This window comes from Hemicordylus capensis, chromosome 1, assembly GCF_027244095.1.
Source record: "Hemicordylus capensis ecotype Gifberg chromosome 1, rHemCap1.1.pri, whole genome shotgun sequence".
NCBI classification, from domain to species: domain Eukaryota; kingdom Metazoa; phylum Chordata; class Lepidosauria; order Squamata; family Cordylidae; genus Hemicordylus; species Hemicordylus capensis.
This window is the reverse complement of record NC_069657.1, coordinates 344,998,959-345,017,919: the sequence shown is the minus strand read 5'-3', so window position 1 is coordinate 345,017,919 and position 18,961 is coordinate 344,998,959. Positions and strand designations below refer to the sequence as shown.

The 18,961-nt window shown below is 41.0% G+C and overlaps 1 protein-coding gene across 19 annotated transcripts in view; it reads left to right on the top strand.

Moving 5' to 3' along the window:
- Nucleotides 1-18,961, top strand: part of PTPRK (protein tyrosine phosphatase receptor type K) — a 630,811-nt gene that overhangs the window by 597,556 nt on the left and 14,294 nt on the right. For 10 of the 19 annotated variants that reach the window (XM_053286000.1, XM_053286107.1, XM_053286117.1 and 7 more), the window contains 8 exons: nucleotides 728-825; nucleotides 3,771-3,887; nucleotides 6,266-6,420; nucleotides 8,195-8,330; nucleotides 11,291-11,440; nucleotides 13,432-13,605; nucleotides 14,933-15,064; nucleotides 16,433-16,558. In XM_053286000.1, coding sequence (XP_053141975.1) covers nucleotides 728-825; nucleotides 3,771-3,887; nucleotides 6,266-6,420; nucleotides 8,195-8,330; nucleotides 11,291-11,440; nucleotides 13,432-13,605; nucleotides 14,933-15,064; nucleotides 16,433-16,558 — 1,088 coding nt within the window. Of the gene's footprint in view, nucleotides 1-727; nucleotides 826-3,770; nucleotides 3,888-6,265; nucleotides 6,436-8,194; nucleotides 8,331-11,290; nucleotides 11,441-13,431; nucleotides 13,606-14,932; nucleotides 15,065-16,432; nucleotides 16,559-18,961 lie in introns of all 19 variants that reach the window. The other 9 variants (XM_053285989.1, XM_053285978.1, XM_053286049.1 and 6 more) reach the window with 1 other exon arrangement.

Below are 18,961 nucleotides of genomic sequence, written 5' to 3'. Positions count from 1 at the left end.
ATAGGTGTAGTTAATATCTGGTGTTAATTTTTGACTGCAGTCCACTACAGTTACACATAACAGAATTGACATGTAGCTACTTGATGTGTTTAAAAAGCTGCATAGCAATGTGTCTGTATGAATTTCTTTGCTTGTCATTTATCCTGAAAAATTAGAATAGGACTTCAGCTGTGTTCAAAATATAGACATTAATTGCTCTTTACACATTCTTATTTGCTCTTAGTTGAGCATTTAGGCCTAATGTTACATCTAACAAAATATTTTTAATTGAGTTTGTTGTTTTGAGGACTAATTACAATTCATTGATTAAACAGGAAATACAGGTTTATTATTCATAATAGATGTTGGTGGCAATGCGGTGCAGAGAGGGTATTCACCCTCTCTGTCATGATAATAACTCAACTTATTGTGAAGCTATGATAAGATGACTTTGCATGTGCTCCTGACTTAAATTCTGCTAATTCTCAGATATAGACTTATTCTGGTATAAGGCAAGATGAAGAGTCTTAAAGCCTACTTCAGGGGCTTTTTTCTCCCAGGGCCTGGGGAAAGAACTATCTGGTTTCATTGAGATACTTCAACATTAATGACACCTAAATTATTAATGTGCAGCTTTATAGGAGGACTACTAGAGTCCTTTATACCTAGGAAAATAAAAGGCAGCTGTTTTAGAGTTCAGTGGACTTGTAGTTACTTTTTATTTATTCAAAAGTATTTTCTTTTCCAGGTCCAGTCCATGAAACGGTGTATGATTTCTGGAGAATGATATGGCAGGAACAATCAGCATGCATTGTTATGGTTACAAATTTAGTTGAGGTTGGGCGGGTAAGTATCACTTAAAAAATAAAAGCAGGCATAATGAAGTAAATGTACAGGTGGCCCTCATTATTTGCGCGGGTTCCATTCTGGCCTACAACTGTGGATAATGAAACCTTAAGTCGATGGGAATGGGGGCGGGGGGTTCGGTTCCGTATCCCAGGAATATCACTGAAAAGACAGGTAAAGGGAGAATAAGGATGGAGCACAGCATGGTACCTTAGCTACCTCCGCTCTCCCACTCTCCGGCAATGCCCCCCAGCTTCTCCAGTAACGTGTAATCACTAAGTTCCCTTACTCCACTGTCCAGTACTTAGCAGCACAAGACCTTGGCCTGATTGGATGGTAGGTTGGCCAAAGAGGCAGCACAAAATTAAATCCAATTCAGGACTTACACATATAAATAATAGATAAGTAAACACATACAGAGGAGTGTGTATGAATCAAGCAGTGAGAGGAGAATCAGTTTTCAATGAATAATGAAAATAATTTTTAAATTGTATTTATTTGATTTGTATACCGCCCACTACCGAAGTCTCTAGGTGGTATAGCATAAAACAAACCAAGAATTTAACAGTTAAACTATAAAACCAGATTAAAATATCCATAAAAATACTGACTAACTAAAAATCTTGGCTGAAGAGATATGTCTTAATTTAAATTAATTTTTAGTTGCAATTTAAAGTTCTGTAATTATCAAAATTAAAATTAATGTTTTGATTTGAAATTTATAATTAAACATCAAAATTCATCAAAATTAAAATTAAATTTATAAAAGTTATAATTAGTATCTTATATGGGCATCACAAAGCTGCAAGAGGCTCCATAAAATGGCTCCAAGAAGCTCCACAGAAGTTGTGCCAAAAAGCCTCCAATGGCTCCTGAAGGCTCCCAGGGGCTCTCTAAGGATACCAAATGCTGCCAAATCCCCCCCCCCCAATGGCTTTTAGAAGCACAAAAAACTCTAACCATGCAGACAAAGCACTCCATAGCCCTCCTCCAAATGCCTCTCACAACCCACGAGCATGTGCAACAAGAGTATGAACATGCAAGGGCAGAACTGTGCTGCTGAAAACTGCAGATATGCAAAGCTGCGTACCATGGGTAACGAGGTCAGGTGTATATTTCCCAACCACAGATACGCAAAATCACGAGTGCTGAAACTACAGATAACGAGGGCCACCTGTACCAGAAACTGGATTTAAGCATTCCATTCGGATGAATTTCTCCTTCCTCTCACTTGTGTGAAAGATAGAGGTGTGCACGGAACTGGTTCTGTGCACACCTAGGAGGCAGGGGGGCTCCTTTAAGGCATGGGGAGCATGCTCTTACCTCCCCCACTGCACTTGCCACTCGAGCGCTGATGCACACGGGCCAATTTTGGTATTAGGCTGACCAGGGTGGCAAGAGGGTATACAGCTGCCCCACACCAGAGGGGGAAGCACGGTAGGGGAGCTAAGATCACCCTTCCTACGCCTTAATGGAGCCCCCACCCCCACAGCTGAACTTGTCCGAATATGAGGGTTGAACCTGTTCAACATTCTAGGAATAGAATGCTGAACAGGTTCATACACATCCCTAGTGAAGGAGCAAGAATACACCTCTTACATGCCCCCAGCCCCACTAGACATCAGACACTACTGGAGAGTATCCAGACTCATGTTCTGCCAGTCTAAATTGCTTCTATAAATGGGATGAGAGTCATACTCACACAAGGGGTGGTTGTTCAAGGAACCCTTGAACAAGCACAACATTCTTTCTATTTATGAAAGCTGTTTACGCTGGTGGAGCATTAGTCTGAATGATGACCAGTGTGTAGAGAAGATCTGTGTGCCTAAGATCAAATGTTCAGAGACCCAAACTGCACAATTGGTTAACAGAGCATATGGGAGATATTTTACGGATAATGTAATTTGGCCTGCTGGGTTTTATGTGCATAGACCCTGGATGTGCATGGACCATTTGGCGTGGTTCAATCCAAATTTGGACCAAATTCAGACCAAACTGCGGCCATGCAAACTGGTTTGGTTGAACCAATTGGCTGGGCCCATCGGTTCTACAAACCAGTTCTAAGTGGTTGGTAATAGAACCTCTCAGACCGGCCTGGTTCGCAAAAGTCTGTTTCACAGTCAAACTAATTCTGAACATCCCTAACCTGGAGGTGGAACAAGTGCCTAGAGGAGAACAGAACAGAAAGCTTTGTTTCCCCATCATGTGTAGAGTCAACATCTGAACACGTTCCATGTATCATTCAAAAACTGATTGTTGGTAAAGGTATTTGAGGATACAGTATTGTTTTGTTTTTTCAAAATCAGTGCAACCTAGTGTTTGACATGATTTGGCTTGGGCACCAACCATTTGGGGTTTTTATTTATTTATTTATTTGTCACATGTATATACTGCCCAAACTTTCATCTCTGGGCGGTTAACATAAAACAATTAAAACACATATAAAAAGTTAAAACAATTCAACAATTTAAAATTAATCACAAAATTAAAACCAACAAATATTAAAAGGCTGGTTAAAAAGCTTGGTTAAAAAGATGGGTTTTCAGATGTTTCTTTAAAAATTGCCAGAGATGGAGAAGATGGAGAGCGCATGCCACAATCTCGGGGCAGCAACCGAGAAGGCCCGTCTCTGTGTAGCCATCAGACGAGTTGGTGGTAACTGGAGACAAACCTCCTCAGGTGACCTCAATGGGCGGTGGGGCTCATAGTGAAGAAGATGCTCTCTTAAATACCAAGGGCCTAAGCCGTTTAGGGCTTTACAGTGCTATAGGGCTTTATCACTAGCACTTTTACTAGCACTTTTGTAATAAGTTATAACTAGATTATGGTATGGTACAATACTTTTCTCTGCTGTCTTGAAATGTAGGTAGAATTCATAATAAATATTTAGTTTTCAAGCCCTGGCCTTCATTGGACTGGCAATATTTTTAAAATGCTGTTTGCAGGTCAAATGTTACAAGTATTGGCCTGATGACACTGAAGTTTATGGGGACTTCAAAGTTGCTTGTGTGGAAGTGGAGCCACTTGCGGAGTATGTAGTGAGGACATTCACCCTTGAACGGGTAAGTATGCTTTCAATTACCTATTATGTGTTGCAAATGTGATAGTGTTTTAGTATTCTGTGGTGCAGTGTCGATGTGTAATTACATTACAAGATTTCTCTGTCCTGATCAACATCCACATTCACCTTAATAGTGTCCCCACATTCTCCTGTACTTCGCCCACTCCTTCCATAATATGACTCTGACTTCTATAACTGATTTTCTTCATTGCCGTGCTAATACTTCTGTATAGAAATTGGAGAATATCTCCAAATTCACTTTAAAAACTACCAGGTAATCACAAAAGCTGAAGGAGCTGCTAAAGTAGGAATTAATCCTACTATTAATTTATTTATTGTTTCTCTTTGTAAACCGCCCTGAGCTATTTTTGGAAGGGCAGTATAGAAATCATCATCATCATCATCATCATCATCATCGTGGGACTTCCGACTACAAACAGACAAACATCTGCCAAACAATACACCAGATATAACTGTAGTTGAGAAGAAAGAAAAACAAGTTAAAATAATCGACATAGCAATACCAGGGGATAGCAGAATAGAAGAAAAAGAAATAGAAAAAATCACCAAATACAAAGATCTACAACTTGAAATTGAAAGGCTGTGGCAGAAGAAGACCAAAATAATCCCAGTGGTCATTGGCGCCCTGGGTGCAGTTCCAAAAGGCCTTGAAGAGCACCTCAACACCATAGGGGCCACAGAAATCACCATCAGCCAATTACAAAAAGCAGCTTTACTGGGAACAGCCTATATTCTGCGACGATATCTATAACAATTGACAATAAAATTCAGCCATCCCAGGTCCTTGGGAAGGACTCGATGTCTGGATAAAACAAACCAGTCAATAACACCTGTGTGACTGTATAAACAAGAAATAATCCAGAAATATCATTTTTTGCAAGAAACATGGAACATGTTGTTTCAGGGGGTAGGGGTGGGGGGAATTCCCAAGATGGTTTCAGCCAATGACATTTCTGGGCATGCTTATAATCATCATTTGTACTTGAGTATTGGGTATGGAGCACAAAAGACTTGTCTAGCTATTAAGATAGCATTCCTGCTATTGTTTCCCCTGTGCTTCACAACAGTTGTTACTTGCAACAGGGTGAAAAATTGGCAGGGAAGAGCAAGCCATTGTGATCCAGATATCTGAAAGATAACTTGTTGACAGATGCATATCTTCACTTTGACATGTGAAAATGAAATCTTCCACAACTGAGTTTCTTCCACGAAACTTTCAGCTAATTTCATTGGCAGGATTGTTTATGCAAAATTTGGTATATGGAAGTTGGTCATCAGGAAGTATGACATAATTTCACACATACCAACCAATTTTTCAAAATATATAATAGATAGATATCTCATTAATCAGCTCTTCTTGCGTCTTTGTTTCTTGCTATGTCTCTTCCAATCTTTTCTACTTTATTCTCTACTACATCACCTATGAAAATTACATATATTATTCAGCTGGATTCTTACCATTGTCACCTTTTTCTTTTCTTTTGGGGCATAAACTGCAGACTTAACCAACATTAATTATACTTATAATTAATTATAATAATTGAGAGCCAGCATGGTGTAGTGGTTAGAGTGCTGGACTAGGACCTGGGAGACTGGAGTTCAAATCCCCATTCAGCCATGATACTTGCTGGGTGACTCTGGGCCAGTCACTTTTCTCTCAGCCTAACCTACTTCACAGGGTTGTTGTGAGGAGAAACTCAAGTATGTAGGACACTGCTCTAGGCTCCCTGGAGGAAGAGTGAGATATAAAATGTAATAATAATAATTCTGTTTTCTATGAGAACCCTGTAGCTCTGTGATGGGGTACAATAATCTCCAGGAATCACTAGGGAAGCCATGTTAGTTGCTGTAAAACTGATAGATGTTTTGTAATGCAAATGTGCTCTTTATACAGTGCTTTAAACTAAAGTTACAAAACTAAACTAAACTCTTTTGAGGGTTATACACTATTTGCCTTAAGGGCTGAATCACACTTTCCTCACATTCTAGGCATTTTGCAGAAACTGTTTTCATATGTTGTAATTTTATAACACATATTACACTGGCCATGTAAATCTGCCATTTCAGGATAGAATGAGAAAATAGTATTGCATTCAATATTGTATTGAGTTTATGAAGGAAGCTCATAAAGATCCACTGACAGTTTCTATTTAGAGTCATGCATAAATTCAGCTATATAAGTTCCATTTTAAGCAACAATTGTTATATTTTTGGCATAGTGTCAAAGAAAAATGTTCATTGATTCTGGCAGTTGAATTTACCTCAGAATTCAATATTTTGGTTTTAATGGTTTGTTTCCCATCACAACTCATCAAATGAAGGGAAAAAAATGTTTGTTTGTTTTTCCAATTTTGACAGAGAGGTTACAATGAAATCCGTGAAGTTAAGCAGTTCCATTTTACTGGCTGGCCAGACCACGGAGTACCTTACAATGCCACAGGCCTTCTTTCATTTATACGACGTGTGAAACTATCTAACCCTCCTAGTGCTGGTCCTATTGTTGTGCATTGCAGGTGTGTAGAGAAGAGGTAGATGCATTTTCTATAACTTCTCGATGTGTGCATGACCTGTAGTCACTTGTGAAATTGTCTCCGTGTGGCATTGTGGTTTTTGTTGGTATATTTCTTGGAATACCCTTCCAGTTCATACTTCGAGATAGATGTTGTCTAATCATCCTGAAGCCCAAAGATAAGAGGATTTTAATTCATCTTCCCTTAATATGCTGATTGAAGGCATACAAGGGTTTAAAAGGGTTAACACAGATGTTAAGGCATAGGCTGGTTCAGATGTTTAAACATCTTTCCACATGGAATTTCACAAGTGTTCCTGAGAATGAAGATGAATAGAGGAAGGAACATTTGATGCACCAGTATGTCCCTCATTACAGCCTGGTAGCGATTCCTATGAATGCAAGAGCTAAAGACTTTGGGTTTGGAATTGAGCTGCTGCTGCTGCTTTCTGCTTTCTTCTTTCTTTTAAAGATTGTGAGCCCTTGGGAGCAGGCTACTTGAAAAATGCTGTAAGCTGCATTGGGATAAAGTGGGATATTAAAGAAACTCATAGATGACATCACACTTCATGTGAACGTCTGAAGGAAAGCAGTACATACTCAGGTCCATACCAAGTCAGATACTACTTCTTTGCAAAGCTGTAGATTATATCCTATAAAGTTTCACTCCACTAAAGAAAGACTGCTTCCTCAAGAGGGGGGGGAAATATCTGGATACAATTCTGAGACTTTAGGAGTCGTGCCACATGGGAGGATTTTCCAACCATCAGATTTTCCAACCAATACAGTGTCTTTTACTACTATTACTACTAATACTTATTTACCGCCCGCCATTCAACAAAAGTTTGCAAAGCTGTTTACAGAGGAAAATAAATAATAAATAAGATGATTCCCTCTCCCAAAAGGCTCACAGTCTTTTTAAAAAAAGGTATGCAAAGCGGTTTACATAGAATAATAAATAATAAATAAGATGATTCCCTGTCCCAAAAGGCTCACAATCGAAAAAGAAATATAAGGTAGACACCAACAACAGCCGCTGTGCTGAGGCTGGAGAGGGCCAGTTGTTTCCCCCCTGCTAAAACATAAGAGAATCACCACTTTGAAAGGTGCCTCTTTGCTAAGGTCAATATTTTAACATATGGACTTCAGAAAAAAAAAGTGTGTTAAATATAAAGTGAAAAATAATTATTTCTAGCCGCTACATTCAGATCCAGCTAATATAGATTTCCAATACAAGAGAGTTTTCAAAAAATTAAAATGTAAAGCACATTGTCCAGTGGAAACATCTTCTCCACATGTTTCACTGAAATGAATGGCAGCTACACAAGCAGCCTAAAAAAGGAGTCAGTGCCTCTAAATTGTGCTTTAAATTGGGATATTTCCTGAGCGGTATAGAATGCCCAATGTGTTTCAGCATTTCAGCTGCTTCAGGGGCACTACAAGTGACAAAATCAAACAGAACAAAGGGTACGAAGACTACTAAATATTAAACACTATTATATTAAGCTATCTATTACATCCCATACAAGAATACATCTGTATTACCCATGCTAATGTATGTGACATTTAATCAATTCCGAGTTTACAAATGCTATTCCCCATATAGCCCAAAGTTTCAATACTGCCATAAAGAACAAGAAGAAAATCTTTAAATAGAGCTTGTGCATATATCATTATTTTATCAGAAATTGTCTTTGATAATTTGTTAGTAGTTTTCAAATGGGTTTTCTTTTGCATTGAGAGAAATATTCTAAAAATCATTTTCTAATTTATTCCAGTGCTGGAGCGGGACGAACTGGCTGTTATATTGTAATTGACATCATGCTAGACATGGCAGAAAGAGAAGGTGTTGTGGACATCTATAATTGTGTCAAAGCATTACGTTCACGCCGCATCAATATGGTGCAGACAGAGGTATTGTGCTTGATTATCTGCTATTAATAATCAGTGCTGGTTGTCATCTTGCATGCAGTCAGAATTTTTAAAGTCACTACACTTGGAGAATCCAAAAGACCAAACAAACCATGGCTTTTTGGTTGTCTGAACCAGCGCACTGTCTGTCTTTATCAGGACAATCCGACAGTCAAAAACTAGCAATTGTGACTGTATGTCTATGGGGTGGGAGACACAATGGGAACTTATAGAAAGCTGATACAAACATAAATTTAGATTTTTTTAAGACTTGAACCTGAGAGTTGTTTGAGGGATAAAAAGGTTTCACAAATTGTGTCCTGCACACATCTCTTGCACAACTACTGCTTTTGTGTGGTTCTGGTGATAGCAATCACACTTTCTGTTGCTGCCAGACACTGTTTACTGTTTTCTGTTCCTTGCTGTTCAGAAGCTGCCAAAGTGAGTGCAGGAGCAGGATGTTTTTCTTCCTGCCCTGCTTCTGGCACCCTATGGGTAGGAAGAAGCCCTGAAAACAATGCCCAGCAGCAGCAGAGAGTGTGAATGATGTCGGTAGTAAGGAGGGTGCCCCTCTTTGCATAACTAACACCTAAATTCCTGGAATGCCGCTCACTTTACAACCTGCAAACAAGATAGCAAAGCTGAAGACATTCCATCTCAGCACAATATACTTATAAAGAGAGTAGACAGAGATTTTTTTCCCCTCTTCATAATAGTAGAAGCCAGGGTCACTTGAAAGAAACTGATCAGCAGCAGATTCAGAACAGGCAAAAAGAAATAATGTCTCACACAATGCATCATAAACTTACAGAACTCATTGCCAACTAGTGCTACTGGCTCAGATGTCTTAAAAGGAAGTGAGACAAGTGTGTGGAGGAGAGGCCTATTGATTGCTATTAGTCATGCTCACTATGTAGTACCATCTTGTTTGGGCATCATACCTCTGAATACCAGTTTCTCAAGGACATTCAAAAAGAGGAAGGCATATAAGCATACTCTGCTTATATGCCAGAAGTAAAAACCTGCTCAGGTGCATCATGCCACCAATGTCAATTGTAACGGAGGCATCTGCATACATTTTTGTTAAAGATAAACAGTATCAGTTTGTTTGTTTGTTGTATTTCTATACCACCTAATATAGAAATCTCCAGGTGGTGAGTTATGCAGCCCGCCAGGGGTTCCATTTGCAACTTGATGCTTGCCAGCTCTATCTAGAAGAAACAGCACCTGCAAGTGTATTTGCTCTCACCCTGATCAACCCCCCTCTATTCACTTTCAGTTAGTTCTTATAATCTGCTTTTTGACCCTTGGGCCACAGATTATTCGACTGGCAAAAACTTTGTAATTATTTTTGCAGGTGCAATATAATAATGGTCACGAGAGGCTATCTAGGCAACACTCCAACTGACAAGTTCAAACTTATTGTTGAACTCAGCACTGAATAGAGTTGAAAACTTCTTCACACTTGACAAGAAAATTATAGCCACATGCACTAGTTTCGTATCAGAGGTGTCTACATTTTTCCCTCCTATATGGACAGTATTATTTTTCCCCTATATGGACAGTATTATTAGTACTCTTGTTATTTTTTCACCATTAATGTACATGGCACTATTACAAATTAATATAAGCATAAATGTTAAGCCCCAGGCCTGAGGGGTTTACTTTCTAAATGAAGGAAAATGTCACATGAATTGAGTTTGCTATCTAGATCTAGTGAGACCAAAGCTTTGTATATAGAGAGATATATCAGGGGAACAAAATGACAGACATGGCTTTTTGTCATTATTTGTTCAAAAACTATGTTCTAGTCATGAGCAATAATGGTTAAAACCCACTCATCTCAAAGGATGGACTCTCTTCCCCCCACCCCCCAACTTTTTGGAAAATTATTAGAAGAAGCTTGATCTTTTTCCAAGAATTTCCCAAAGCTCAGAAGGACTCAGCCCAGAGGACCACCTTCCCATTGGCAGCCCTCTCATGTCAGTTCCCGGATTTTGCCAAATGTACATGTAGATGGGACAGCAGCTGAGAGGGTTTGCAAAAGCTAATTGCTCTCTCTTCTATCTGTTCCTTTTGCAGAGCATGCCTGAAAATTCATTTTCAACAGCAGCTCTGGCAATTGTGGTTATTCATTTCTCCTGCTTACTGAGTCAGGAAGAATTTTAAAAACCTATACTCAGAGTTTGCATATGCATGGAACTTAGAAATAGCCTCAGTTGCTGTTTTGCCTTCTCTTCTGCTTCTACCACCCCACGTGAAGATAAATTGGGGGTGTGTGGCAAGGGACGAGAAGAACTAGGAAATGAGAAGGCTGGAACCAAGTCATTACAAGCCAAAACAAAGTTTGGAAAGGGGAAATACTCATATATGGCTAGGATCTTTCCATGCTCATATATGGCTAGGGTTTTTCCAAACTGGTGGAGTTAATTTATGAAAATCTATTCCATCCTTAATCTTGCAAACTAGAAATGTATTTACAATTAATTACATGTTTTTTCCAGGATTTTAAGCAAGATCCCCTTGCTTAAAACTGTGTGTCCATGCTCCCCATTATTTTACGAGAAGATACTCAAAGCAGCTATCCAGAGCTAGCACTTTTAGCTATTTGTAACACTGTTTTCCATATCAAGAACAAAAGCTGCTACTAGAAGAAGCAAATTTGCTGAAAGACAGGGGGAAATGGGAAACATTGAAAAACATTACATATCTGCTTTAAGCAAATTACAGATACCAATGCCATTAAGTATTGTTGGACTTAAATTATCTATTCTCAGGAAATCACTCCGATTAAATGAATCCCAATTAAGGAATGGGATATACTTAAGATGCTTAAGCAGTATAAAAAATAATTGAATTAAGCTTCCTTGAATAAGATTCCTAGTGGGAAGGGTATCTGAGAGAGAGATTTTGTTTCTTTTTAAAAATCTTGCTAAAACATTCTTCTGTTCCTTCTTTGGCAGGAGCAGTATATCTTTATTCATGATGCCATCCTGGAAGCCTGCTTGTGTGGAGAAACTGCCATTCCTGTCTGTGAATTCAAAGCTGCATATTTTGATATGATTAGAATAGACTCACAGACGAACTCTTCACATCTCAAAGATGAATTTCAGGTATTCTTAGTTGCTGGCTGCTTTTTAAATAAAAATGCAATTTTTTTGCACCCTGCTATGTACAATTTCTTCTGAAGACAACAGTTTTTCTATCAGATCCTTAACCTTTGGCCTCTTCCTTGTGTTAAGCCTAATGCATCACCTAGTTCCTTCATTATGTACTTTGCAGAGTCATCATTAAGTATGGAATACCATTTGCTGATTGTAATTGCCATAGACCACCAATTCAGTTGAAGAGCAGTGACTTTTCCCCTGCCAGAAAATATTTTGCATTTTCAATAAGCAGGGGAAAGCTTGCGTGCCTCTTTCACACTGTACTTTCCAATTTTATTTTCAGAGGAGGAGGGATTAGGTTTTGTGTGAGATACAGATTTAGAACCAATTCACTGTAGCAGAGTATCGGTTTTCACCCTGTCATGAAATACTACTCAAGTGGCCAAGCCCCTTTGCTTTCCTTGGGGCTTTTCAGCTTTCCTCACCTGGCAACATTATTGATTGATTGATTGATTGATTGTTCCATCAGCATACATGATGTTCTGCAAGTAATGAGAAGGCAGCCCTGTCCCAGGGGTCTCACAATCTAAAATAGATACAAGGGAGACACCTTTCATCGGCCCAGGTCTGGAAGCCCTTCAGTTGGAGGATGACACAGATAGTTCAGGATGAGTCAGGGCAGTAAACTCTTAGCTGCATCGGAACCACCCCCTCTACCACAACCAGAGGAGGCACCCTTGCCTTCCTCCTCAGACCTGGAGGATCTATCTGAGGATCAGTCTGCCTGGGTGGAGGCTCTCCAGCTTTGTTGGAGCCACTGCCTGTGGAATAGAGTGGTGGTACTTCAGGCTCTGGCAGCTCCTGTAGAGAGGCAGAACTAGACTCAGGAGCTGGAGTGCAGCACTACCAGAAGGCTCAGTTGGGACCAGATCTCTGCTGAAGCATCCTTCTCCTTGTTCTATAGCAGATGGACAAGGAGGTCCAGCCCTCTGCACACAGAACTCTCCAAGTATTGATCCTGCCCTGGGAGCTAGCCTTGGTTCTGTTCCTATGTCACTCCCCTGCCCTCAACCGCTTTTCCCCCTTGATCACAGACTTATGGAACCCAGTGAAATCTTTTGATTGATTGATTGATTGATTGATTGATTAGATTTATATACCGCCCTTCCAAAATGGCTCAGGCCTGCAACAAGATAACAGAAAGGGGAGGAAAGTGGAAGCAGGAATAAAATGGGGGGGGGTATGCAATTCGTTCATATACACAGCCTTAGTTACAATATCACACTGAGCCAAAGTCTTCTCAGTTTCCTGTAGGCAGCTACTTGATGGGCAGTTAGGCTCTTAAAAGGATGGAGTTGCCTTAGTGGAGTTGCCTCTCCATCACCGATTCTATGCAGCTTTAATTTACCTGAGTTGTCCAGGTGTAAGATAGGAATGTGCACGGACTGGTCTGGAGGCCATTCTTAAAGCCCTCTGGACGGGTGTGGACCTGGGGCCGGTTCGGCAGTTTGACGGCGGGGGAGGGTGGACCTTTGAGGGCGGGGGAGGATGTACTTACCCCTCCCTCTGCTTTCCCCCCTCCAGCCCTCCCATTTTTTTAAAGCATTTGAGGCGGCAGGGTACCTCCCTGCTACCCCTTCCCTTGTTCCTCAGCAAAAGGCTTCAAAAGCCTGACTGTGTGTGTGCACGTCACGTCTGTGCGTCACATGCACACACATGTCTGATGTATGTGCGCACACAACGTGCACATGTGCAGTCAGGCTTTTGAAGCCTTTTTCCGAGGAACGGGGCAAGGGGAGGCAGGGAGGGACACTTCCGCCCCAAATGCTTTAAAAAACGGGAGCACTGGAAGGGGGAAAGCGGTGGGAGGGGTAAGTACATCCTCCCCCAGCCTTAAAGAGCCCCCCTCCCCAGTGCCGGACCGCGGAGGTGCGTTCCGTGCACACCACTAGTGTAAGATACTTCACGTCATAACAGAGAGATCTTCTGCCCTTTAGACCCTGAATTCTGTGACGCCTCGATTGCAAGCTGAAGACTGCAGTATAGCGTGTCTGCCAAGGAATCATGACAAGAACCGCTTTATGGATATGCTGCCACCTGACAGATGTTTGCCTTTCTTAATTACTATTGATGGCGAGAGCAGTAACTATATCAATGCTGCCCTTATGGATGTAAGCGACTATTTCCTGTGTCAATGTAGCATGCCTGTAAAAGCTGTGTAATGTGCAGGGGACTGCTTAGAAAGAGCAAGTTGCTCTCTCTGCAGTGTTCCGTGAAATAGTCTTAAAAGAGGGAAGCATTCAGAAGAGTAAAGTTGCTTAAGTGCGCAGTGGTGGTTCTTGGACTTTCTGAGCCCAGTTCAAGCCTCAGTTGCCTTCCGAAATTGAAAATTCATGAAGGAAACTGTAGCAGGACTTTTATGATTTGTTATTAATTTACAGCCAGTTCTAGCAATTTGTTTTTTCCTAATGAGTGCAGTCCCAGGAGAAATAATGGATTAGTGAACAGAACATTAGAGAAGTAATATTCAGTTTAACATACTGCACAGCCCCAACCATCTGTACAAGCAAGTCTAGTTTTTTTTAAATAGATACATGTGTGCAAACCTTTCCATAATTTTCCAAACTTTTGTATAGAAATATGATAAGGCACCTAAACCTATGACCTGATTTTGTGGGTACAAAAATTCTGGCACTAAATATATTTAATTACAAAAAACAGAGCACTACAAAACAGTATAGTAGCTTGCTTCCTTAGCTTCCCCTAAGGCAATCCCAGATAATTGTATTCTTGTTCTAGCAGTGAAGCTAAGGATGCCTAACAAAATTGTCTGTATCCTCCAACACCTCTGGTATTCAGAGTCCTGAGGGAAGTTGGACCATAACAATGTATGGATGAAGTATGAAGAAAGAGATGCTTCCTCCAAGAGGGATCCCAATTACACTTGCTTGGAATTAAGTTCCAGTAAAACCAATGAGTCTAGCTTTCGGAAAATGTCTGTACCATGAAAAGCTAAAGAGATATTTCTTCCTGTTTTAATATACACTGGCTTACATGCTGTGCAGTGAAATGTGAGCTGTGGAGCAACCACCCATTCTGCTGCATGGGTGTGTAAAGCCTGCCATTGGTGTTGTGGCTCTTCTTAAAGTTAAGAACAACTTAAAGTCACACAAACAGAGTTCCATGACATAACACCCATGGGAAATAATGGGCATTATGTTGATCAGCGGTGTTTAAGATGGCATGGAACAGCCCTGTTCTGCAGCACTGTTGCGGGTGGGATGGGGGCTTGCACACGTGCAGCAGTGCAGGTGGGGGCTCCTCTGCCCACATTTTGCTGCACAATATGTGAACCACTCTTCTGAGCTTGTGTTTTGAACAAAACAGCATGTGTTTTATTTGTGCTGGGGGGTAGTCTGGTTTTCATATACAGCGATTTCTGATTGCAACCCTCTTTTCTTGATGTGTGTGTGTGTCGTTTCATTTTTTACAATGCAGAGCTACAGACAACCTGCTGCTTTCATTGTCACGCAGCATCCTCTTCCAAACACTGTAAAAGATTTCTGGAGATTAGTATATGACTATGGCTGTACCTCTCTTGTGATGTTAAATGAAGTTGATTTAGCCCAGGTCAGTGCTTAGAATTTTTGCATAATTAATTAAAATAGATGCACTTTGTTACGGATGACCAAATTAGACATGACATTAATCATCGTGTTTGGCTCTGCATGTTTTTGTTTGTAATGTAAAAAGCAGCTGCAGGAGGCAATTTGAATCAGGAGTCTCGGATGGAAGAAAGACCTTTAATCTTGTGCCTCACTGCAGTCCCAATTCAGTATATGCGTGCGTTCTCTCTCTCTCTCTCTCTCTCTCTCTCTCTCTCTCTCTCTCTCTCTCTCTTTCTCCCTCTCCTCACACTTCCTTTTGCCCCAGGAGGAAAGTTGCCATTGGTACATATCGAATAGCTAATGTTAAAGCCCTTCTTCTTGACATCTAGTTTACAGTATACAAAGAGTTATATGTGTGGAGCTTCTAGCCATGTGCAATCCGTAGAACAGTCTGGGAATCGCATGATGGGCTGTTAGTCTAGAAAGCCTTTGGAATTGCATTAGTACTTATAGACGATTTATATATTTAATTCTCTCAAACGTACCCGTTGCTAATCCCGAGATTAGCAACATGCATGGCAGTTCTCGCGAGAGTTTGCGAGCAGCTGCCTGGATAGCAACAGGGATGAGGTGAGAAATTTGGGGCAGGCCAGCTGGGGAGGGAAAGCACCAGCCGGCCGAGGAGGGAAAGCGCTGGCCAGACCAGCCGGCGAGGGAAAGCACCGCCAGTGGGCTGGTGGGGAGGGAAGGTGCCAGCTGGCCGGCCAGCGGGGGAGGAAAGCACCTGCCACCTGGCCGGTGAGGGAAATTGAACTGGGAGGGGGGAGAAAGGAGAACAGACTGGGACTGAAGGGGGGAAATGAAGATGCAGAGGAGAGACAGGGAGAACTAGGGGTGCAGATGATCAGCTAATTTGAAAGTAAGATCCTAAGTAAGTTAAAGAGCTCACTTTATATTAAGTGGATTTGGGATTGCTGTCTTACAATGGCAGCATCAAACCAGGTAGCACTGCAGAGTGGTTCTGTTTACTGAAATCATTCACTTTAATCCACAACAAGGCCTCAGTAGAAGGAAGCTGATCATACTTATTTTTATAATGCAGTCATCCCCCCGCCCATTTCTGCACCAGGTTAGGGGGCTATGGGGAATTGTTGGTTCCTTCAGCACTAGGAGGTACAGAGTAATCTGACCTGCTTTTCCCTGGTAAACATAGTACGGCATTGTAGCTCTCTTCTTTCAGTCTGTTGGAATTGCACAGTAATTAAACTACTAGGATTTTGATAATTACTTTATCAAATATCTTAACTGTAAAATGTACCTTTTACAGTAATTCAACATGAGATGTGCAATGCTAGCAGTTATTAAAATGCACCTTTTTTGTGTTATACAGGGCTGTCCCCAGTATTGGCCAGAAGAGGGGATGTTGAGATATGGTCCTATTCAGGTGGAATGCATGTCTTGTTCAATGGATTGTGATGTAATAAACAGAATTTTCAGGATATGCAATTTAACAAGGGTAAGGAATCAAGAATTTGGATGTTACAGAGACTGACTTTTAGAAATGATAAATAAAACTGCTTTTTAAGACTTGCTAAAGATTTTCAAAATAGACTGCAACAGTCATGCTTTGTTGTTTAGTGTAACTTACCTGCAGAGTAATACAATTGCAGTACAAAATGTATAATTTGCTCACTTGGAGTCTGATTTTTATTAAAACATCAGAGGGGGAAGTATTAACCCTTCTCTTACCATGCACCAAACTCCAAACCTCGATCGGGGCTATGCTCAGCTTTGTTTTAAACATAAAAGGACCATTTCTAATTAACTTGCACATTAAGTATGTCTTCTGAAGATGATACATTGGCCCTAAATATGTCACACTATCATGTCTATGAACATATCACATACCCTCCAAACACTAAATCACACTATCTAGTTAGATTTGTATTGTCTGTCTTGTGTGCCCACCAAAAATCCAGCTTTACTCATAAAAAGGACTACTACGTTACTTTATTTTTGCACACCCTCTTTGAAAGAACCATGAGTTGCAGTTGCAGCCAAGTGCCAAATAAGAGACAAGATATGTGACATGGGTTTAAAACTCAAGCCATACTTTAACTCACAATGATCTGCAACTTAATAAATAAGTGCAGAGAGGGAACCCTGGATAGAGGTAGTTTTAACAGGTGATTACTGCCTCCCACAATACTGGGTGAGCCAACTAGACAGAGACTGGTCATGTGACTGCTCACGACTTTTCAAGCTAGTTTACTGTGACAGGCCTGCTCAGTTTAGGCCCTGCAACTGTTTTTGGACTACAGTTCCCATAATCCCCAGCCACAGTGGCCAATAGCCAGGGATTATGGGAGTTGTAGGCCAACATCTGCAGGAGGGCCAAAGTTTAGCAGGCCTTGTGTAGAGGACGGAATTGCTTGATTAACCACTCCCCAAACTGTAAAGCTCTTAGAGGGTGAGGCAAGCAATCCCCAAAGGAGAGTTCCATTTTTAAACACCCATGGGCCACAAAACCCTGAGAGGCTATTCCATTGAAATCTCTCTTTATGACAGTAGTGCCTCTAGTTGCATGCCAAGAAAGTACTAAGCTATCTCTCTCACACGCACACACACTCACACACACTCACTCATTCGCCACAGAAAGGGGGAAGTCTTCTGTCTAAAAACCTTTCCCCACCTGCTAGGGATGCTTGGCATATATGCAGATCAAACAGTTATTGCTTTCATCAGACAAAGGATCGCCTTTGATCCAGCAAAGATGTGGGGAGGGAAATTGAATGCTGAAGTGTGCAATACAGCCGTTCTACAGGGTTGCCAAGTCCACACAGATTTCATGACTGACTTTTAAAACATTTCATTCCTGGCATCTGAGGCCACTCTCCCTTCTCCAATTGACTTGGAATAAGTTCGGACCAGAGAAGCAGCATCCTTGGGCAACCACGAAAAGCTGTGGAACAGCATCTCTTAATACACTTAATGTAAGAATCTGAACGAATGAATGATCAAGAATGATCAAGAAATAAAGCAGCAGTAGAAACAGCCTAACTGGAACGACTGAGTTCCAAGAGAGGCTGGAGACAGCCTCTTCCTCCGAAGAACAGCTGTAACACTGAACAAGACTGGTAACTGCTCAGAGGAAGAGCATAAGCGTGATTCAAGAGAGGATCATGGTTGTCACCCTTGAAATGTAAATACCTTGCAATGGTTGTGACTGGACACAAAAAACAATAGAAAAAATAGCAAGACAGAAATGAGCAGCTCCCATACTGTTTCTGTTTAGTATTGGACAGCAAAGATGAATGCAGACACCACTCCTGAAACATTGTGTCACAGGGCTCCAAAACATAGCCAGAGGTCTTTGCATGCAGAAACCAGAAGTTTGCTTATCCTAAAGGCTGCAAAAAGAGGTCAGATAGCATCAACACATGGAACAGACTAATGTCAAAAGGAAAAAAATACACTGTCAAAATAACAAAGCAAACCTTTGCAGAGAAAGAGTGTAACATTGGGATTTAGAATCAGGAATAGCAGGATGGGCACAAGACCAACCCTCTAACATCTGGCAGACCCAGAACTTGGCTGTACTAGCAATAGCAACCATGGACTAGAAAGCACTGGTACAAAGGCAACCACAAATGGACTGAAGGGTGCACAAAGGATCAATGACGGAAGGACGCACAAAGCCAGAACAGATGGTCTGAAGGAATGGGGGGAAGTCTTGTAGGTCAAAATTGATGTACAAACTCATGGATGATGGAAGAAGAAAAGAACTGGAAATGGGTGCAAGGGGCTACATTGTGGCCTGTTCAGCCTCAGACCTTCAAGATTGCAAGTGCCTTGATTACAGCTTTCACATCAACCAGGCATCTGTAGCCAAGGAAAGCACTCCCTCTGCATTTGGGAC